The sequence below is a fragment of the Giraffa tippelskirchi genome, chromosome 10 (genome assembly GCF_054371585.1).
Source record: "Giraffa tippelskirchi isolate mGirTip1 chromosome 10, T2T-mGirTip1v1.2.pri, whole genome shotgun sequence".
Lineage (NCBI taxonomy): Eukaryota > Metazoa > Chordata > Mammalia > Artiodactyla > Giraffidae > Giraffa > Giraffa tippelskirchi.
Genome location: NC_137284.1, coordinates 130,008,537 through 130,031,596, shown reverse-complemented (window position 1 = coordinate 130,031,596; position 23,060 = coordinate 130,008,537). Strand labels below are relative to the sequence as shown.

General features: G+C 40.5%; 1 protein-coding gene across 4 annotated transcripts in view; it reads left to right on the top strand.

The window, feature by feature from the left end:
• Positions 1–2,065: 2,065 nt before the first annotated feature.
• The window catches only part of FAM3C (FAM3 metabolism regulating signaling molecule C), a 54,505-nt gene continuing 33,510 nt past the window's right edge, over positions 2,066–23,060 (top strand). For all 4 annotated transcript variants that reach the window (XM_081535350.1, XM_081535353.1, XM_081535349.1 and 1 more), the window contains exons 1-3: positions 2,066–2,249; positions 18,432–18,486; positions 21,964–22,068. In XM_081535350.1, coding sequence (XP_081391476.1) covers positions 18,474–18,486; positions 21,964–22,068 — 118 coding nt within the window. In that variant the 5' untranslated portion in view covers positions 2,066–2,249; positions 18,432–18,473. The remainder of the gene's footprint in view (positions 2,250–18,431; positions 18,487–21,963; positions 22,069–23,060) is intronic.

The following is a 23,060-nucleotide window of genomic DNA, read 5'->3' as shown; positions in this document are numbered from 1 at the left end:
ATGTGGGAAACTGTATAATATAAACTACAGTTTTATGTAAAACCTTGCAGCCATTGAAGAGGGAATGAATTTTCTTTTTCAAGTATAGACAAGGGTGAGTTTTGAGGCTTGAAATTTTGGGCATGGGGGTTTGAATCTTGGCCCTGCCACATATGAACACAGGATCCTGGACAACTTTCCCTTTCTGTTATGTACTTTTCTCCTTGGCATTTAGGATTTAGGTATAATAGGATTATTGTGAGGATTAAAGGAGTAAATATATATAAAGAGTTTAGGAAAGAGCCTAGAACACAGCAAATACATAATAAACATAGGCTTTAAAAATTATCATAAAAATGTGAATTATCATTACCTAATTATTATAATGTAATGTATTATTATAATGTAACACAGAACCATTTGTTTGGATTAAGCCTCTCAGAGATGCAGTTTTCTGTAGTCTTATTAACTTTATTGTTAATCCTGACTATTTTTCCTGCTTTCCTGCCTCTTGCCAAGTAAAACAGTAGGTGAAAAAAATGGTTGATTAACAGCTGTGGTAAAGAAATGATTTACCAACTTTTAAACAATGCAATCTGTATGAAAAGATATAATTTAGATTGTAGCCCAGGATGCTGTAACCCACTCAGCTACACTTAATATTGTACAAATATTTCATGAAACAGTATGTATTTTCAAGTTGTGCTAGGAACTCTTGATTTTTTTGTTCTATTTCAGTGAATCAATAACAAAATGTAGATTGTGACCCACTATTATTAATTTCATTACCTAGTGAAGGGTTTGAAGCTATATATTATGGTCATGGATATTCAGCACATGTTCAATCCAGAAATTGTTTCAAGTGTAGTACTATAATACTATGCCATATGTCCTTTCCATACAGGCCAATTTGATTATGGAGCAAAAACCTTTTTTCACAAATATGGCCTGACCTCTCTAATCAATAGGCTTCTAAATTCTCTCAGTGGGACCTAGGTATCAAGGGAAGGCGTGTACATGCTAGAGGGACCAAGCTAGAATTCCAACGTCACAACTTTACTCCCTTATATTTTCAACAAATGATTTAAACTCAACTTTGGAGTCTTGGTTTTTTTTTTCTGTTAAAGCAAAACACAGGTATTATTGACTTCAGCCTGAGTTGTGAGCATTAAATGAGAACACATTCCCAAAGGCCCAGCAAGGTGCAAGCAAAGAGGGCTCTCAGAATGCATTTATTGCTTCTTCATCCTACCATGGAACACGAACTTCCAAATTCATAACTATTATTTAAGTTCTATATTTTCTATTTTTCCAGGTATGTTAAGACTTGGTAGAATACCAACTATGATTAAACTCTATTATTTCTTTAATGCAATTTAATTTCTACAACCATGTATTGTCCTGATATTCTACCTAATACTGCTAGTAAGAGTTATAGTTATTAATTATTTTGGAATATGGATCGGAATTATGAAACAATTTTGCGTTTGCAGATTTTGGTTTGAACTCCCAGTTAACACATGATCGTGCAAAAAGGTGTGTACAGGAGAAAAACATTTCTCTTATGTTGCTAAATACATTAAACGAAAGTGAGGTGCAAAATACAAGAACTGCTTTTCTCTTTGAGTCCAACATTTAAGGTTACCAGCGTTCTAGTGCTCAGTCAGGTAGTATCTTTGCCATAGGTGAGCTAGTTTGGAAGGAGTCAGGAGGAAATAACGATCATCTCGAATACACTAGCTGATGGATCTCTACAATGGGACTGATTATTTTAAAATTTCTTCCTTTAAGGCGAGGATTACGGAAATGTAACTGAAGGCAGAGGGTGGGGGACGGGGGAGGGCGGGGAGAGGCCGTGACACTTCTGCCCGGTCCTGGGGTGCAGATGGCCGCCGCCCCTCCGCTCCCACGTGGCAGGTCCAGACAGCCCGGCGCGGACAGGGGGCGGGGCCGCAGAGCCCTCCCTTTTGCTCTCTGGCCCTTCCTCAGGCCTGCAGGGCGCCAGCTCGGTCCTCCACCGCCAGGGGGCGGGCGCGGCTTCCCGGCGGCGGGGGCCCATTGGTCGCGCCGGGGAAGCGGGGGAGGCGGCCCAGCGGCGAGCTGGCTTCCTCTCGGTCACTCGCAGGGGTGAGGGGAAGCCGGAGGAACCCGGGAGGAAGCGGAGGAGCGAGCGGGAGGCGGCGGCGGCGGCTCCTGTCGGCCTCCGGCAAGACTGACCGCAGGGAGGCCGGAAAGAGGGCGCGCGCGGCGGAGAGGCGGGCGGGAGGCCGGTGAGACGGACGGGGAGGCGGACCGAGCCGCGGCCGGAGGCGGGGAGGCTGGAGGGAGGCTTGGGGGAAGCCGGGCACCCACCTTCACCTTCATCCTCCGCTCACCCCGCGATCGCCGGCCCGGGGCGTGCCCGGGTGGTCGGGGCGCGTCCCGCCGGGGACAGGGCGCGACGGGAGCGGGGCACCGGAGCGTGGCGGGCTGGGGCGTCCAGGCGCGGGCATCCCCAGCCGGGCGGCCGGTCTCCTGGCTCCGCGGAGGGCGGGGCGGCGCCCGCACCTGGCGCTCCGGCCTGCGGCTGGCACCTGGGGCGCGCGTCCCGCGCTCGGTCTCCAGCTCGGGTCGGAAATGGGGGCCGAGTGCTCTAAAGAGGCGGGGATGGAGTTGGATGTTGCATTAGAACTCTGTGGAGAGCGATCTTGGCTCAGTTGTAAAGTTGTAGTGTCTTCTGAGCTGGAGGTACTTTTTATTTTTTAAACCTATCCAGCCCATTGATATTCAGTATCACTGATGGATGTGCTCTTCTTTTTTCTTTTCTTTTTTTCCCTACTTGTTTGCCGCTAAGCTCACAGTTTCTACCATATGTTACAATTTGTGACCCTAGATCTAAATAATGAGTGATGGACTGACGTTTAAGATCCCCAGCTGTAATTTTTTTGTTTTCATCATTCTCTGCATTTTTTTTTTTAATTTCTTATTATACAAAATTGTTTTAATTTACAGAACTTTTTCTTTGTGTCTTTCTGTTTGGCCCAAAAGAATATGAATACAATTGCTTACTAGGCGCTGTGCCAGCTACTTTCAGATGCACTTTTATTTCTTAACGACCCATAGAGTAGGTCCGTTTGTGTATTTTCCCAATTTTACTGAGAAAATATGAACTCCCCTAGAGGTTAGCTTCAAAAAGATAGAGACTAGCAGGAGATCCCAGACCCCTTGAACTCTTAACCACCTTTCAGGGCTAGTGATATCCTGTCAAATTTTATAGGTTTTGGGGAGACTTTAATGTTACTCATACAATGCATTATTGAGTACAACGGAATCTCCATTTAACTTAGAAAATTCAAGTTACTGACACCAGCAAGAGATTGGCAGAATCAGCATCTGGTTGTGGTCATATCCATACCATTAACTATACCTCTTTTTAAAGGCTGCCAGTCTCAAGTTCTGTGGCAGTTTACTAATTAAATCACAGGGTTTCTGCACCTCCCCCCCCCAACTTTATACAGGTGTGAGAAGCTTTAGTCTGTGTAATGTTTTCTCAACTCATTTTTCTTGATAGCAAGAAATAAAAAGAGTTTGATGCAGTGATACTTTCCCAGGGGATCTCTCAGAATCACCTATAAATGAGGCTTCGAAAAAGGACACAGGTCAGGTTCCTCCCTAAGACACCAATGGAGGGATCTTCTGTTTAAAAGGGAGTCAAAGTAAGACTGAGCACCACTGGGTTAAAGTGTCCTTTTAAATAAACTTAATAGTTGTTACAATTTTAGAAAGAATTACTAAATAACTAAATCCTTTTGTAATTAAAGAAGATACCTTAAAAAGGAAAAGGTCATTGGAGAGAATGTCAGAGGATAAGGAGATTGTTGTTGAATGGTGATAAGTAGTTAGTCCTTGTGGGGCATCAGAAGAGTCTGGCTTTTATTTAACCACATATTTTAAGTCTTAAATGGTCAGCCTCAGTATTTGAAAACTTGTATATTCATAATTAGACATGAGTAGTTATTTGTGCCTGCTGGTAATTACAGGTAACATGAATACTGTGAATAAGGCAGCCTTGGCTCGCAAAGCTCCTTTACTTTCTCTGAAGTAGTGAGTCTTCCCCCACCCCTTACTCCTTACTTTTATAACTCCTTTCTCAAAGCTGAAAGGTCCAAGACCTAAGAAGTAAGAGATTTTGGTCTTATGTATCACAGAAATGCATCTAGCTGAGAATTTAGTAAATAGCAAACATTTGTCTTAAACTTTGTCCAGAAGAGTTCCTGAACTTGGGATCAGAAAATTGGGATTTTAAGCAGTAATTCTCCATTTAGTTCATTGCCCAATAGAGGGCATTGGCCAACTTATTTAGTATCATATTTTGCCTAATTTCCTTAATCTGACTGGGGTGATTGCACATGACTCCCAAGCTCTTTAAACTTGAAAAGGTTTTGTGAATTTTATTCAGCTCTTAAAATAAGAGTCGGGAGAAAATTATGTTCCACTAAGTTTCCACAGTTTCACCCCATCAGTATTCTTCCATTGTCTTCTTCACTGGCCCGTTCATTTGATTCAAGCTGTTTTATTACTTATATCTCCCTTATTTCTAATCTAATTAATTTTCACCTGTTCTTTATTTTCTAGCTTCACTCTGGTGAGTTTTTCAGTTGCCTTTAAAAATTAAATTTAATCTACGTAATGTAAAATTTACTATCTCTAAGTGTACAATTCTATGACATTTAGTGAGTGCGTTTATAGTATTGGGAGGTCATCACATCTTCTTTTTAATTAATTAATTTATTTTAATTGGAGGCTAATTACAATATTGTAGTGGTTCTTACCATACATTGACATGAATCAGCCATGGGTGTACATGTGTTCCCCATCCTGAATCCCCCTCCCACCTCCCTTCCCATCCCATCCCTCAGGGTCATCCCAGTGCACTGGCCTTGAGCATCCTGTCTCATGCATCGAACCTGGACTGATGATCTCTTTCACATATGGTAATATACATCTTTCAGTGCTATTCTCTCAAATCATCCCACCCTCACCTTCTCCCACAGAGTCCAAAAGTCTGTTTTTTACGTCTATGTCTCTTTTGCTGTCTCGCATATAGGGTCATCGTTAACCATCTTTCTAAATTCCATAAATATGTGTTAATCTGTATTGGTGTTTTTCTTTCTGACTTACTTCACTCTGTATAATAGGCTCCAGTTTCATCCACCTCATTAGAACTGATTCAAATGCATTCTTTTTAATAGCTGAGTAATATTCCATTGTGTATATGTACCACCGTTTTCTTATCCATTCGTCTGCCAGTGGACATCTAGGTTGGTTCCATGTCCTGGCTATTGTAAACAGTGCTGCGATGAACATTGGGGTGCACATGTCTCTTTCAATTCTGGTTTCCTTGGTGTGTATGCTCAGCAGTGGGACTGCTGAGTTATATGGCAGTTCTATTTCCAGTTTTTTAAGGAATCACCACACTGTTCTCCATAGTGGCTGGATTAGTTTGCATTCCCACCAACACATCTTTTTAATTCTACATTTTCGTTACCCCAAAAGGAAACCTTGTGTTCATTACGCAGTTACTCCCCATTCCCCAACCTGTGGCAAACACTAGGCTGCTTTCTCTACAGCTTTATCTGTTCTGAATTGTCCATGTAAGTGGAGTCATAAGATAGGTGATTTTGTGTCTAGCTTCTTTTACTTCACATTATGTTTTAAAGGTTCATCCATGTTGTAACCTGTATCAGCATTTTGTTCCTTTCTATGGCTGAATAATATTCCATGTGTAGATACATACCACATTTTGTTTAGTCTTTGATCCGTTGATGGACCCTCGTGAGTTTTTGTGTACTGGTAATAAAAAGTTATGTGGATGTTTGTACCTGTGAGTCTGAATTGGTTTTCATCATGAGTTCTGCATGGCTTGTTTAGGTAGTATCATGGTTATCAGAAAGATGTACTGCCTAGCTATCCATGTACTGTGCTATGCTAAGTTGCTTCAGTCATGTCCGACTCTTTATGACCTCATGGACTGTAGCCCGTTAAGCTCCTCTGTTTATGAGATTTCCCAGGCAAGACTACTGGAGTAGGTTGCCATTTCTTCCTCCAGGGGATCTTCCTGACCCAGAATCCAACCTGTGTCTCCTGTTGTTTCCTGCTTTGGCATGGAGATTCTTTACCACTGTGCCATCTGCAGTTAGGTGATCATTAAATGTGTCTTGAAGGACCTGTGATTGACAAAAAATGAATTTTTAATTGGTTCAGAAAATTTTACACTAGAAGCTTCTTACTATCCTCTTCTTTGCCAATGGCTGCTAACTTGCATTCTTGATTTTGTGATAGAAATGATACACTCTCCAGGCCCTTGGGCAGATGGAGTCTCTTTGCTCCTCCATTTCTTCACGTAAATAATTTGACTAACAGAATTATGTCTGCCCTGGTACAGTGAAGTTCAGAAGACTAACTTAAAGACTGTATAAATGAAGGGAATATATAGGGGACTTCTAAAACATTCAGAATAGGTACCTGTAACATCCCATCTGATACAGTGTAACATACTAGAATTATAGGAAATGAAGATAGTTATACTCTATGGAAATTTGTACCTTTCTCTTGTCTCTTTTTGTTGCGATTTGTGAACTAGACACTTCTTTACTTATGTTCAACTTATAGTTAGTGTATTTAGTTTTATTTTGGCTATTGATAATCTCTCCCTCTCTTCTTCCCTTTGTGTCTGTCAATCCATTCATCCATCTCTCTTTCTTCTCTTGGATGGTATAGTGTAAGATTAAAGTCGGTTACATTACAGCCATTTAGTCAGCAATTGTGGAACTCTGCAGGAGCTGACAGAACAAAATGTCATTTTGTCTTGTTTTCTGTTTGGGATATGTTTGTACTCTCAGTTACAGAAATCTCATCCCCACTTCATTTCTTCAGTTGGATTATGAATTTTTAAGCAAAATTCTGATTTGGTAGAGAGGAAAACTGCAAGAAAATATTGGGATGATTTTAATTTTACACTCTGTTGTAAGCATTGCAAACAGGAGTTCTCTTTGCTCTGTTCCTCAGCACAGTGTTTCCAGGTTTATTCACTGCCCTTCTCTCCCTCACTCTCACAGGAGACCTGGCCCAGAGTCTAGCTGATTTCCATTGTTAAGGAAAGAATGAAGATTCTTGTCTTGTGCATTTTACCTTTGGGCTTTTTTGGCCTAGATCTGACTCGATCCCCAGCCCTACTCTAGACTTCTTTGTGTGTTTGGATTTATGTACTGTTGGGCTGAAGTTCTCACAGCTGAGCTTCACTGAGGGTCACCTGAGGAGTTTATTAACCATGCAGGAGTTTTAATCCTCACTCCAAGAGATTCTGGGCTCAGAAATTTGCCTTGTATTGGGTTGGCCAGAAAGTTCATTTGGGCTTTTTCGTAAGATGTTAACAGAAAAACCCTGATAAACTTTTTGACCAACCCAATAAAAAGCCTACCAGTAATTGTGGTGCCCATGATGTTGTTTAGTCGCTAAGTTGTGTCTGACTCTTTGTGACCGCATGGACTGTAGCCCACCAGGCTCCTCGGTCCACGGGGATGCTCCAGACAAGAATACTGGAGTGAGTTGCCATTTCCTTCTCCAGGGGATCTTCCCAACCGAGGGATTGAACCCAAGTCCCCTGCATAGGCAGGTGAATTCTTTACTGCTGAGCCCCCAGGGAAGCCCTGTGTGCACAGGATGTGGGCTATTTTATAGTTAGGGCTTCAAAGAACCAGATACAGTATTTCATTGAATCTAAGCTGTTTGTAAGGTACACCATTATTTTATACACTACTAAGAGGAAGAAATGTGGTTGTAAACCTCATCTGTGGTTGTAAACCTCATCCTGATTTAAGACTTGTTGAAAGAAAGGAGAGTGTGCATCTTAGAATCAGTAGAGTAGAATGTTAGGTACCTGATAAACCACAAGCCCCTCTTGTTACAGTGAAGGGTTATAATGAAGCCATGGGTTAAAAGAATTATAATGTAACAGTCCTTTAGACCTTATACTTTGCAAAATTTGTTTATAATAGAGTTTAATATATGATGCCTGTACTTGACATGTGTTTGTAATGAAGATTACACTGATGACTTTGTTTTAAAATGCAATGTAACTGTAGCAGAGTCTAATGCACTCTAGTTTGGCCCCATGCTGTTTTCAGTATACCCATTTCCAGTCTTTTCTGTGTGGGCGTTGCAGATCCATTCAGAAATCTTGTTTTTAAGCTTCTGTGTAGTTCAGTGATTTCCATTTTGTACAGTCCATTAAAATTTGTACTTTATGCCACAGTGACATTGGTGGGGCTTGCTCATTTGAGTTCTTTTTTGTCACCCTTTCTTCTGTTAGAGAGTTCTTAACCCCTGATGCCAGCTAGCCAGTTACATGCATATACACCAGCCACCTATTGTCCTGTGTTGAGTAGTTTTAGGATATTGTGGTAGTAATCAGTGTCAGCACCAAGTTTGGTGTTGACTTAAAAAAATAGTCACAACCTAAAAGTTGAGAGTTACGTTTTACTTGGTGGAATTTTTTGGACTTTAAGCCCAGGAGACAGCATCTCAAGTGACCCTGTGAGAACTGCCCTGGTAAGGGGAGGCGGGACAGCTTATATAGAAGTTTCGTTTCGTAACAAGGGACAGGTAGTCGGAACATCAAAAGATTATTGTTAATTAAAGGAAGCCAGATAACTCAAGGAATTTTTTGCAAGAGTCTGGGCTCACTGAAATCATTCCTTTCATATGTATCTCAGCTATCTGGGTCCAGTATCCTGTGTTTTCCACATCTTGAACTTTCCTGGGACTCACTGTAGGGAGTGGCTATAGTTTGATGGCTGCTAGATCACAGGTATTCTCTTTCCTAAGCCCCCTTAGGGCTTAGGAACTCACATTGGAGGGCTGGAATCTCTGTGACTGAGACATTCTTGTTTACTGATGTGGCAAGAAATACTCCATTTCTTAGTGAAAGTCTCTTAGTCATGTCTGACTCTTTAGGACCCCATGGACTATCCTGCCAGGCTCCTCTGTCCATGGAATTCTCCAGGCAAGAATATTGGAGTGGGTAGCCATTCCTTTTTCCAGGGGATCTTCCCATCCTAGGGATCGAACCCAGGTCTCCCGCATTGCAAGTGGATTCTTTACGTCTGAGCCACCAGGGAAGCCCAAGAATACTGGAGTAGGTAGCGTATTCCTTCTCCAGGGGATCTTCCTGACCCAGGGATCCAACCGGGGTGTCCTGCATTGCAGGCAGATTCTTTTCCAGCTGAGCTCCCCGGGAAGCCCATTTCTCAGTGGGTCACAGTGAACCAGAACTCTGGCTACCAACTTCAAAAGAAACACCACAGTGGAACATTGGGGCCTGAAGGAGAGAATAGGTTAAAACATAGGTTAAAATGAATCTTTCTTCACCGATGAGAATTCAGTGTAGAACAGCCCCTCCTGCTATGGTGCTTCCTTCAGTGGCATCATTTTGGCAAATGAAATATTTTTTGTCTGTAGAAAGCTGCTTAAATTTGGGGTGCAGGGGAGGGGGATATGTGTCTACTTAGTGTCTAATCACTTGGAGTATTTACAGAAAACATGGTTAAATGGTTGTTGATCAACTGAAGTATTTCAGATATCTAATATCTCATCTATCTGAAGAGGAAAGAACTTTAGGTCCCTAGCTGATTCATGTTGGTGGAAGGAGTTGTCCTGTGGACTTCTCCGTGTTGGGTGAACAGTGTTGAAATAGTTTTGCGCTTAGAGGGTGGTGTGTGTGGTCTGGCAGGCTCCGTTCCCCCTCCTTCCACTCGTCATTGGGGCCGAGTAAGGACAGGCCAGGGCAGTTGCATGGTTAGCATGGCTGCTTGTAACTGGTTTTTAACTGGATGGACAAGACAGAATGACAGTTATAGTTGGTCTTGTCTCATTCTTAAAAGAATGGAGTTTTATCCAGCTGCCTCAGATCAGACGGAATATCTCTAAAGTGTTACTTTGTCCAGGCACTGCCAGGAGAAGCAAATAAAAGCAAAGGATAGCAATTTATGGTGGGTGGACTACTGAGGAAAGCTGAGTGCATCCAGAACATTTCAGGGAGAGGGGTGCCCTCCAGCTCATCTGTGTTTTTCCATAGTATGCTTTTAATTCTGTTTTTGAGGCCCAGTTAGATACTAATCCTTTTTTTAATGTAATTTCAATGTGATGCTATTAAGAAAATAAGTAAAACCATATGATGCTAGTTCAGAAAACTTGCAAATCCAGGATTAGATCGTTTGTATCCCTCTCTTCCTGAGGTTTTCAGTAGAACATTACCATTTCCTTCTAAAGAAACACTTATTGGATCTGTTGAATCATTATTTTAAAGTGTTTGGTCTGTTGCTTTGCAGTCTCATCTTTTTGAAGGCCATTTTGCAGGAGAGTGGATACACTTGCATTTTCCTCAGTGATCTTTGGAAAAAGTGAATATATTCTTGGCACTGTAGAATTATACAGATGTCCTTCTTTCCTTCCCAAATACTTTGTTTTTAGCTCCTTTTTCTTTTCTTTTTTCTTCTAGTAAGATTAGTTTGATCATTTAAAAACCTAGGATACTTTTCCAGTTGTTATGCAGACATCTAAAATTTTCCCTTTAATCATTTTCAGGTCATACTTCCACTTAGGTGTCTGACACGTGTGTGTTAAAATGGTAGATTTTAGAAACATCCATTCTCTAGGATTCTGTATCAGAGTCTCCTATGAGAGCTAACATACTTTCAAGGTAGTAATTGGTTTTCTTTTGTTGCTTAACAGAAAACAGCCAATTCTGTTAAATTCACAGTACTTACAATATGTTGATAGCAACTCACATATCGTATGGAGTGTTTGAATGTTAAGATTCTTTCAAGTGAATGCAGTCTTCTCATCCTCTCCATTTTGTTATTTCAAAAATGTATCCCTCTTGGTGAAGATGTGTGCACAGTGGCATCTGGATGAAACGAGTATTTGAGAACAGTCTGCACCTGATATAGTGACAGCTTTCCGTTAAAGCAAAGGTTCCTTAAAACTAAATATTTGAAATTTTAAAAATTGGTCAGACACGGTTACCCATATCCCGTCACCCTTTTTAAGTCCATCACACACACACAAAAGCAGTCACTTTTAAACACCAAAGCAGTTAAGCTCTCCTCACCATCATTTTTACAGTTAATGAAAGGAGATATAATGATATTAATTTTTCTCCATTTTTTTTTAATGTCTCCTTGGATCCTTTGAAAAACATTCCAGAGTCTGTAGATTTATTCCTGTCTTTACTGTAGGTGGACAGCTTCATCTGTAGGAAAGCAAAGACTCCTTCCTTTCTTTTGAAGAGGATCTGTGATGTCGCTTCTCATTGAGTAGATGCTTCTTATGTGGAGAGCAGTTGATTGTGAAAATGTGTGGTGAACACGAATGGAACACAGAATCAGGGCGTTTGATCTGTCCTACTTCTCCACTGGTCCTTCTCAGAGGTCCCATAGAAGCCGTATGGGAATTGTATATCGTGCAGGTAGTCCAGCAAGAAATGCTGGAATATTAGAGCATGGTCAGGAAAGTTTTTAATTCCTCTAGTTTAAAAGTTTTTTAAATTTCAATTTCATTTTTTATTCCTTTACCTCAGGTGGCAAATTATGACTGATGGGTCTAATGGGTCACGAGCCAAGATGGGCTTTTGTATTTTTAAGTGATCGAAAAGAAAAAAAGCAAAAGCAGACTAATAGCTTATAATGTGAAAATTTTAATAAGTAAATTTTTTTTTTATAACACAACTGGGACCATGTGTTTCAGTATTGTGAACAATTGCTCTCCAGTTACAACCACAGAGCAGGGTAGGTTTGACAGAGACTCTGTGGTCCACTGGTGGCTCAGCTGGTAAAGAATCTGCCTGCAATGTGGGAAACCCGGGTTCGATCCCTGGGTCCAGAAGATCCCCTGGAGAAGGGAATGGCAACCCACTCCTGTATTCTTGCCTGGAGAATCTCAAGGACAGAGGAGCCTGGCCGGCAACATTCCATGGGGTTGCAAAGAGTCGGACCTGACTGAGGGATTCACTTTGACATTGTGGTCCACAGAACTAAAGCATTTACCCTCTGGCCCTTTTACAGAAAGTTGCCAACACTTGCTCTGCTTTATTTACATAAATGCAAGTATTTTTTGCAAATACTTTTCTTTAAGTACCATACTTTTATTTGTAAACATAATATTAGAATAATTTCCCCTTGTGACTTTTAGCTGTAGCATTCTTAGATTGCAGCATTGTGTCATTTTTCTCTTTTACTGCTTTGGGACTGAAAATTTCGTCTGTTACATTCTGATCTTGAGGGGATCTGGGTTTTCCAGAGAAACAGAACCAATAGGTCACCATCTGTCTATCTATCTATCTACCTGTCTATTAATATCTGTATCTTCCCTGGTGGCTCAGACGGTAAAGCATCTGCCTACAATGCAGGAGACCCGGGTTCAATCCCTGGGTCGGGAAGATCTCCTGGAGAAGGAAATGGCAACCCACTCCAGTATTCTTGCCTGGGAAATCCCATGGATGGAGGAGCTTGGTAGGCTACAGTCCACGGGGTTGCAAAGAGTCGGACACGACTGAGCGACTTCACTTATTAATATCTACCTTGTGTGTGGGTACTCAATTGCTCAGCCATGTCTGACTCTTTGAGACCCTGTGGAGTGTAACCCACCCGACTCCTCTTTCCATGGGATTCTCCAGGCAGTAATACTGGACTCGGTTGCCATGCCCTCCTCCAGGGGATCTTTCCGACCCAGGAACTGAACTCGAGTCTCCTGCACTTCCAGGTGTATTCTTTACCTCTGCACCACCTGGGAAGCCCATGTATCTACCTACCTAAGATAAGTAACTATCAGAAGGAATCGGCTTGTGCAGTTGTGGAGGCTGAGAAGTTGCAGGATTTGCAGTCGGCAGTCAGGAGACCCAGGAGAGCAAATGATACGATTCCAGTCTGAGGCCACAGGCCGAGAAAATTCAGTGGTATAAGTTTCGGTCTAAATCTGGAGGCAGGTGAAGACCTGAATATTCATTGGAAGGACTGATGCTGAAGCTGAAACTCCAATACTTCGGCCACCTGATGCTAAGAGCTGACTCAATTGTAAAGACCCTGATGCTGGGAAAGATTGAGGGCAGGAGGAGAAGGGGACGACAGAGGATGAGATGGTTCGATGGCATCACCGACATGATGGACTTGAGTTTGAGCAAGCTCCGGGAGTTGGTGATGGACAGGGAAGCCTGGCGTGCTGTGGTCCATGGGGTCGCAAAGAGTCAAACACGACTGGGCGACTGAACTGAAACTGAAGGTCTATATCCCAGCTTGAAGATTGTAGGCAGAAAGAGCGAATGCTGCTCTACTCAGTCCTTTTTGTTGTCTTCAGGCCTCCCAGCTGATTGAACAAGGCTCACTCACTTGGGGAAGGCAGATTGCTTTACTCTAATGTTAATCTCACCCAGTAAGATTCTCACAGACACACCCAGAATGTTTAACCAAGTACAGTGTCTGGGCACCCACTGGAGTGGACACATAAATTAGGCATCACAAGGCCTAAATATACTTCAAATCTATTTTTTAGACTTTGACTTCTTTTCCTGTTGGTCTTCTTGAGAAGTCTCAGTTCACATGAATATTAGAATCGCCTATTGATTCTCAGTTGATTCATTTAAAATTGCCGTCTGGGAGGAAACATTTTCCTCTACCCTTTTAGTTTCTTTTGGCTGGTCTAAAATTAACATGAAACAGATTAACAGAAAATCAGAAGTTTAATAACATGCATACATGGGGGAGACCTGGGAAAACAGAGTAACTTGCCAAAATGGCGGAAACTCTCATTTTAAATACTATCTTCAGCTAAAGACAAAAGAGAAGGAATATGAGGGGTAGTGGTTTGTGACTTCAAAGGGGAGGAAGGGGCAGTTCCCTTGGAGACAGAAGAGCAAATGTTTGGTAAATGTTTTCTGGGCCTTGCAGTGACAATGGGATACCTAGAGGAATTTTAGCAAGCAGATTCTGCTAGGTTCCTCCCTGTCTAGGCATCTGGTTCATACTATCGTTATCTATGGTAATAGCTCCTTCTGAATAGACCCCCTATTAATTCTTCCTGCAGCAAAGGGGGAAGATCAGGATCTTTTGCCCTTGACTGTTTCCAACTGGAAATAATTAACACATCAAAGAGACCTTTGGGGTTGCAAATTTTGTTTCCTTATATTGCCATTTGGCCATAACTGAGTTAAAAGTGGATTGAATGGAGCGGTAGTTTCTTTATATTTTTGGTGTATAATTGGTAATATTTTCTTCTGGTTTAATTAAGTGATTGTTGTTTGCTGGTATACTTCATTTCCTGTGGCCTTTCTGTCTTGCACGAAGTGTTCTAATACACAGGCTTAGTCATTTTGACAAACCGTCAGAGCCCTAGAGTGGCTAGTTGGCAGCAGGGATTAGTGATTCCCAGAGCAATTTGCAAAAGCCAGATTGATTGGCATGGAATTTTGTCAACAAGCTTCTTAGAGCATGTCAGAGAGCTTCTGGGGTGAAAGGGAGGTGGAATTGTTTATAGTATCAGCTCCTTACTTACCTTTTATATGACCTTGAACAAATCTCTTGACTTCATCTATAATGCTGTAGGGCTGTTGGGAAGATTACTTGAAATAAGAATGTGTGTGACTTACTCAGCTGTTTGCCTTATTCCCTAGTTTTTGCTAACTGGCACAACCTTCCACTCATGGTGAATAATTGTTCTATGGCTTATTTTGTTGATCTAGAATGGTGCTCTTCCAATTCACCGGATGTAGCTTGAGTCCACTTCTCAAGGAAAGAATGACAGTATCACTTGACCTGTGTTTTTATCCATCATCCTACAGTTGACTGATTCTAAGACAAGGTCTGTTTATTCAGGCCTGATTTTAGCAAAACTCCATAAATTAAACCAAAGTAGATGGTTGGGCTAAATGAAATGTTTAAATTACAAGAAATTTGAAGAAATCTGGTATGTCAATCAGAGATCCTAATTCAGGCTCCCTCCTTCAGTCTAGGTTACTTACTTACTTAATGTTTATCCAGAATGATGTTTCATTGGTCAGAGCAAGCACGGTGGCCCTGCTTGCAGTGGACTCTGATGGTTATGCACTTTTACACATTAGCAACTGATGATAAGCGTAATCATTGATCTAATACACGGGAACTTGTTTTGACCTAGACTACACTTTTGGGTGTGGGGGGGAGAAAAATGTATTTCACAAGTATACTGTTTTTCTTTTTTAATCTTTAAAAACACTCTCCTCTCACCCATATTCCTGTTTTGGTAAATGGCTCTAATTTGTATATCTCTACTTTTTAATGAATATATAAGAACAGTTATAAAATTCTCATCACGGACTTATTGGGCATGAGTTTGAGTAAACTCCAGGAGTTAGTGATGGACAGCAAGGCCTATCATGCTGCAGTCCATGGGGTCACAAAGAGTCGGATATGACTCAGCGACTGAACTGAAAAGATAAAAAAAGTTAAATTAGATCTCATCAGAATTTACACTTTTGCTCATTAGGTATGGAGGCAATAGTCACAAAAGGTGGATCTGACAGAGAATTACTATCCAGGATCTAGGAAGATACCCTACAATTCCATAATAAAAATACCAACAATATCATGCAACAAAATGGCAAAAAGTTTGAGCAGACCCTTCACAAAGAAGATACACAAGCTGCCAAAAACAAAAAACAAGAAAAAAGTATTCAATATAATAAAAAAGAGAGAAGCTTTTTAAGAAAAAAAAAGAAAATTCTCACCTCTTGACTCTAAATTAAAGAGCTCTGAATTTCTAGCAGAGGCCTCGTCCCCCCTTTTGATGTGTTGTTCATTTTCTCCTAAACTGTTCTACCTCCATTTGATTGTTGGAGATTCAGCGTGAGGTGTATACCAGACTCCATGAAGATATTCCTCCCCTGGGACAATTCTGTGTAAATGTTTTGTTTGTTTTTAATGTCCTTCTAAGAAGACAAGTTAGGGATGGTTTGGAATTAGCACATTGTAAACAGATGCTCCTTGGTTTGCTCTCAAATATTTTCAGTCTTCTTTCCTTATGCTGATCTACACTCTTGCATCATTAATTTGCTTCTTAAAGAAAGTAAAGTCGCTCAGTCGTGTCCGACTCTTTGCGACCCCATGGACTGTAGCCTACCAGGCTCCTCCATCTGTGGGATTCTCCAGGCAAGAATACTGGAGTGGGTTGCCATTTCCTTCTCCAGGGGATCTTCCCGACCCAGGGATCGAACCTGGGTCTTCTGCATTGGAGCCAGACGCTTTAACCTCTGAGCTACCAGGGAAGTCTCAAATTTGCTTCTTAAGCAAACTAAAAATGTGTTTGTGGCTGAGATTTGATGAAGTTTTAGAGATTTTATTAAAAGTTTTAGAGATTTTATTAAATGTTACTCTGAGAAATTCAATGGAAAACATGAATTCAGCTAGACCATTGTAGTTGCTTGTATTGTGGTCTTACTAGTGGGAAGTTTAGAAGCAGGCTGGTTAGGCAGACCAAATGAGGGGCAGTACATGAAGCAGTGATTGTAATTGTACAGGTGTGACCTCCTTGGCAGGTAATGGAAACCAAGAAATAGAACAGCAGGTGTCTGCTCAACTGCTTATCATCTTCAAAGAAATTATCCCAGGCCACATTCAGATGAGAGTGAGGATATTTTGCAGTATTAGCTGGGAGGAAAGGCATGTGTGTGTGTTGTGAACATAGTGTTCTATCTTGCTGGAAGTCAAAAGAGGATTTATAACTAGTTGGGGTTTTCATTTGAGAAGCCAAGGTTTTCCCCCCTGCTTTTATGTGCTGGCTTGTGGATACTTCAGTATCTGTTTCCTTTTAATGTTTTCCTGGCCTGTGGCTAAGTAAGTTGTTTAAACAGATATATAACATTGACTTTTCCTATTATATATAAGGTGTTCAGATAACTCATAAAGGAAAAGAAATCAATAATGCTCAGGTCAGTACTAGTAAAAATGTTGATATTTTCTTCAGGGTAGATTGAGCAGAAGGAAGTGAATTCACATAAGAAACACTGGTTCTTTTTTTATGCTCACCATCCCCACCCCCGATAATTCCTTATTGGTGAATAAGAAAACTGGATGTCTCACTTCCTTTCAGCGTCCTTCGGGGAATCTGCTGTTGTTTTTATTTGAGCCATTCTAGGAATTACACGATCAGATGGCAACATTGAAACATCCGGGTTAAAATACAATCTAAAATAAAGAAATATATATTTTTATGGGTGTAGTACATTAATCAAAATTTTCTTTTGAATTCCTTTCCTGTACAAGAGATTGTGTAAACTGTGGAAGGTGTCTGGCTGATCTTGAGCAGGAATTTCCTATCAAACACATATACTTACTTTCCTAATTTTTAAAAAAAATTTTTTGCCTATCTTGAGTTACTTCTTAGGGAGTAAACACTCAAACCTATACACAGATTTTTTTTTTCCAGTACCTACTTCTTGTTGTTATTAGAATAATATAAAATTATAGTTTCTTTATTTGATGTATAACATACACTGTCGATAATCGTAATTGCTGGGGATATTTAAAATGGCAATTCTATACGTCTAAATATGTTCTTTCACAAACTTATAGTGAAAACATGAAGAGGAAGAAGAACCCTGGTACTAAGATAAGGTGCCTTTCCTATAAGTGCTTACCATAGTGACACCTGAACTGTGTCCTACTAAAAATGAAATGGCATCATGTACTGAAGTGAGCCCTGGAGCAGGAGCGAGCAGACATAAATCCTCACCCCATTTCTCAAGTAATTTGTCCCTGACTAGATAAGCAGCTTAAGTTCTTTGGACCTCAACTGAAAACTGAAGGTTTGAACTAAATATCAAAAGTTTGTTACCGATGGGTAATCACTGAGAACAACAAGGCATTATCTTTTGTCCACACGCCTGATGGCAGGTTTTTCCGTGATCCTTCAGTTAGGGAGCTGGGGGACCTAGCAATTTTAGATACACCCTCCTCTCAGGAGCTTTTATGGTCCAGTGGAAGGAGACAGGCCCGGTGCTAAGGGGTTTTTTCATTAAATTTTAATATTGGTAGAATACTTAGAAATATCATGACATCTATTTAGTTTAATATATACACTCCAAGAGCTTCCCAGGGGGCACTATGGTAAAGAACCTGCCTGCCAATGCAGGAGGCATAAGAGAGCGAGGTTCAGTCCCTGGGGCAGGAAGATCCCCTGGAGGAGGGCACGGCAACCCACTCCGGTATTCTTGCCTGGAGAATCCCGCGGGCAGAGGAGCCTGGAGGACTATAGTCCATGAGGTAACAAAGAGTTGGACATGACTGAAGCGACTTAGCACACACGCACATTCACTCCAAATTAAACTCAATCTAGGGAAGAAAGCTCATTCTGGACTTAACGATATTTGCCTTTTCTTTTGATTTTAGGAGCTTATTGAATGAAAAGTGCTAGAGACTGAAAAACCAAACATGAGGGTAGCAGGTAAGATACTTAATTCAGTAGGAATGATTTTGCTTCTTGTGTAACTTGTTTGTTTGTTAATGACTGAATGAGATTATAAAAAAATAATCATTTTCTATATTGAGTGCAACTGAATATAACAAACTAAATCGTTATTTAGCCTTTTTACCTTTTCAGGTAGTTGGCAAATCACAAATGGAACATTTAGTGGATTCTGTATAAGTTTTGGGGGGTTACTTTTGTTGAAATTATTTATGCTAAATATTTTAAGTTAGGTTTTTTTAATGTTTGTGTCCTTATACATTTAGTTTGTTTGCCTAGTTTTATGTATATATGTGTGTGTGTATGGATCCCATCACAGCCACTTTCATAGAAAATATTCACATTTTACACAGACATTTCGACTAAGTAGTGTGTATCCATCCTCGGTGAGACCTTGTCATTTCTCAAAATCAAGATAGTCTTTTTTTTAATTATCATCTCATCAGTAAACAAAATATTCTTACAGGAACAGCTCTAAGAGTATGGGTCTAAAAGTACGTTACTTAATTAAGCCTGGTGATTCAGAATAAAGCAAGTTTCTCTTTCTCATATAATTCTGCATTCATTCTAGTTGAAATTAGCTTTGTCATCTAGTCCATTTCTCTGATTCTGACAAATAATACCGAGGTTAACTGATGCATAATTATTCACAGAATGCTGATTTTATGTTTGGCACGCTTCCTAGTATTGGTCTCAAGGGGACTACCGTTAATGAAGGAATAGGAAGATTAGCTATTAGTTTATTGCTTTTAGACGAATTAATCTCTTTTGTTTAAAAAAAAGGATCCTGTTGCTTTGAAATATCCTTGTGGCCATTATTCTTACAGTGAGACGTTAGTAGATATCTCAAGTTTATGTTTCTCGGTCGTATGAAAAACAGGGACACTCTTGGACTAGAGCAATCCATGACTGGAAGGAAGAGGGAGTCTCGTGGGTGGAGTGGAAACTGTGATGTGCTGTGGGTAGGCCCCTCCAAGTCCAGAGGTGGATGGTGACAGCTCTGGAGGAGCCCCTCTGCAATAGAAGGTCCATAACTCTGTCGTCATGGAGGTGCTGCTGGTGTTCGCCTGCCTGCCTCTCTCAGGGATCTTCTGCTTATTCTCTTACCAGTTAGTTTTTCCACCTCCAACTTCTCTGTCTCTTAGAGCTTTTGTTTTCTCCTAGCTCTTTTGATAGTAAGTAAGTAAGTAAGTGTTAGTTGCTCAGTCGTGCCCGTGCCCGACTCTTTGCGACTCCATGGACCGCAGCCCACAAGACTCCTCTGTCCATGAGATTTTTCAGGCAAGGATACTGGAGTGGGTTGCTGTTTGCTTCTCTAGGGGATCTTCCCAACCCAGGGATCGAACCCAGGTCTTCTGCACTGCAGGCAGATTCTGTACCGACTGAGCTACAAGGGGAGCTCCTTTGACAGTTTCTTATGATTGAGTAGGTCCTGATTTAAAATTAAGTTCTGTTGCTAGCTAGTTATGTGACCTTAGTAGGCAAGTGATCTAGATTTTTCACCGTGGTTTCCTTATTTGTAAAATGAAAATAGTATCTTGAAAGGCTGTACAAATGATATTGTGCTTATAAAGCATTTAGCTCTGTAGTAGGCCCTCAGTAAATGGTGTGTGTATATATATCATATATATGTATATATAAATATGATGTAGATAGTTTGTTTAATGTAGGGTTATGTTTAGTTTGGTATGGAATTTAGTCTAGAATGTTCATATATTATGAACTTGGTGTTTTAATCGTTCTAATATTTAAATTGTGAACAGCCAAGCTTTCATATGTCTACTTTAAGGAATGGGGAAAGATTATTTGCACATGCCCATGATACTTAGAAAATGAGATGTTTAGACTGTCATGTGACATATAATCTTCCAGCCCTTGGTCTTAAATGATCAAGAAGGAACATGCCACCTGTTAACCATTCATCTGTTTAGCAAACATATGTTGAGAGTATTACATATGTTGAGAGTATGTTCAAGGCACTCTGCTAGACTCCGTGAAGGAAGAGTTCAAAGCCCAGTGGAATTTTACTTCCTCACATAGATGACCCATAGTCAGTCTTGAAAACAGGAGGCAGTTTTGGGAGGGGGAGAAGGTACAGTGCAGGAGGCAGGGATGGGAACTGATTAGTAGTTAGGCTTCCTCCTTGCCATCTCATTTCTATGTTTATAGAGTGTCATAAGCCCTTCTGATTACCATCAGTTCATTCACTTCCCTCCCCTGTAAGGATGAAGTCCCAGTCACTTCAGGTTTATAAAATTAGGATGAACACAGCTCTTTTTTCCTCTTCCTTACCCATTAAGTTGAGTTTGGGTAGTTTCTCCAAAGAACGTGGTGCTTTGGTGTTAGTGACAAAGCTGTGTCAGGATCCCTGGGCTCCTGTTCTTGTGCTGCGGCTGAGAGAGCTGCAATCGTGGGCACTTGCCTCACTTGGGGACTGTTTCCTCAAGGATAGTGAGATGACTGCTGATCCTTCACATCAGTGAAAATTCAATTTTTAGTAACCTGAGAGGGGAATGGAGATTATACAGACAAATATTAGTATTGTTTCTGAATAACCTAATGAGCTGTCTCTGAAATTCTACGAGTAAGAAGATGCTGTTGCTTTCCAGTCATTTTCACTTCTGTTCCTTTCTTGTACTTTGGCTTTCCAAGATTTGCTTAGCTGTGGAGGAGAAAGACAAGTGATGATTCATATTAAGCAGTTAATTAGTTAGTAGCAGTGCTATTTGTAAGGCACTCAGAAATGGTTAAAGATAGGTATGGAAGGCCAAGAGTGTTCACAGAGCTTGCCATGTAACCATTTTATGAAGCAAATGAAGTAGGTGCTGAATTAAGTCCTGCAGGAGTGGGGAAGGCATGTCTTAAACTTTGGTGTTAAGTATGAGGGGAGATACTATTGTTCACCATACCAGGAGTACTTGTGTGCTTCACGAGATACGTGGGTTGGTGAGGACAGTAAACTCATTACAGTTCACCTGAGAACTCCTTGCTGAGTGGAATCCCGTCTGTCACCTTAATGTCTCCAGAAGGTTCAGTGTTTTTGTGTCCTCTGTGTCTAGCACTGCCCTTTATAATTGAAAAGGACTGGAAGTGAGTCATCCCACATACTTGGTGTTGGTATTCCATTAGTCATGATACTTTCGTGTAGTCAATCAGAAGTTGATAGCAGGTCATTTTTTTTTTACATGTGAAAACTAAGCAGGTGACTTAAAACAGTCCTGTGTCTAGGTTGCTAGCCAATCTCATACTTCCTTGATTAGCAAAGTCAATCACATTGACTGTTGGTATACTTTTTGTTGTAACTCAAGTAAAATTAAAATCCAATAGTAAGTATTATTAGATATTTAATAGTCTTAGGAAATTTTAATATACACTTATACTTTTTCATGGTAATGCATAATACAAAGTTCTGTGGGCTCATAAGTTCATGTTCAATTGTTTCTGTCCTTTATATAGGTGCTGCAAAGTTGGTGGTCGCTGTGGCAGTATTTTTACTGACATTCTATGTTATTTCTCAAGTATTCGAAATAAAAATGGATGCAAGTTTAGGAAATCTATTTGGTAAGTTTTTATTTTTTTCCCTCTTTCTTGAATGTCATTTGTGGTGAGATTGTCTTTAAATTTTTAAGAGTTATCAACATTGAGTCACTCTGCTGTTTAGTCTCTCTAGAAAAGAAAATGTAATTATATTGGTAAGTGCGATTCATTAGAATATTCTAAAATACACAATAGAAAATCTTACAATTCGATATAAAGCATGAATCTTCTATTCAACATTTTGAATGTATTTAATGGGGCCAATTTTATGTGTGCCTAGGGATATTAATCATGGCATTTTAAATGGACATTCTAGAAGATATCACACCTTATTTGAATTGGCCGCTTAAAAACTTGGAGCCAATTCTAACCCTCAATTAGCAAGTGATTAGGAGTCATGATAAAACATGACTTTTAAAACAAAACATTTTAAATACCAGCCATAGACATCCATCTTGCTTTTCCTACCCTCATTTTCTTTCTGCAACATTTTTCTTTTTACCAATTTATTTGATGCTGTGTTGTAAATGTCCCACTATAAGCTGCCTTCAGTTTTAAACAAAATCTTTCAGGTTGATAAAATAAGTTAACATTTGAAATATTTATATACACTTTGGCTGAGCACTGTTTAAAGTATTAAAAAATTACTAATGAAAGGTCAGACTGTGAAACATAGAAACAGTGTTTTGACCTAGTAGGCAGAGATCAGATGAAACAGCCTTGAGATCTCTGGAATAGTTGATGAGTTTTGCTTTCCGTTAAATTAGTATTTGGAAGGGATCCCCAAGACCTAATACACTCCCTCTCACATCTAGTTTCAAGACTCCCTTAAACCACTGTTTCTCCAATTTTTTGATGTCAGAGGACTCTCTAGGGAATCTTGATAAATGCAGGTTCTGATTCAGTGTCTGGGATGGGGCCTGAGAGTCTGCATTTCAAGCTCCCAGGTGATGGCTGATTTCCTATCCAGAGACCATGTACTGGGTATTGGGCTTTAGATGGTTCTGACATGTAAT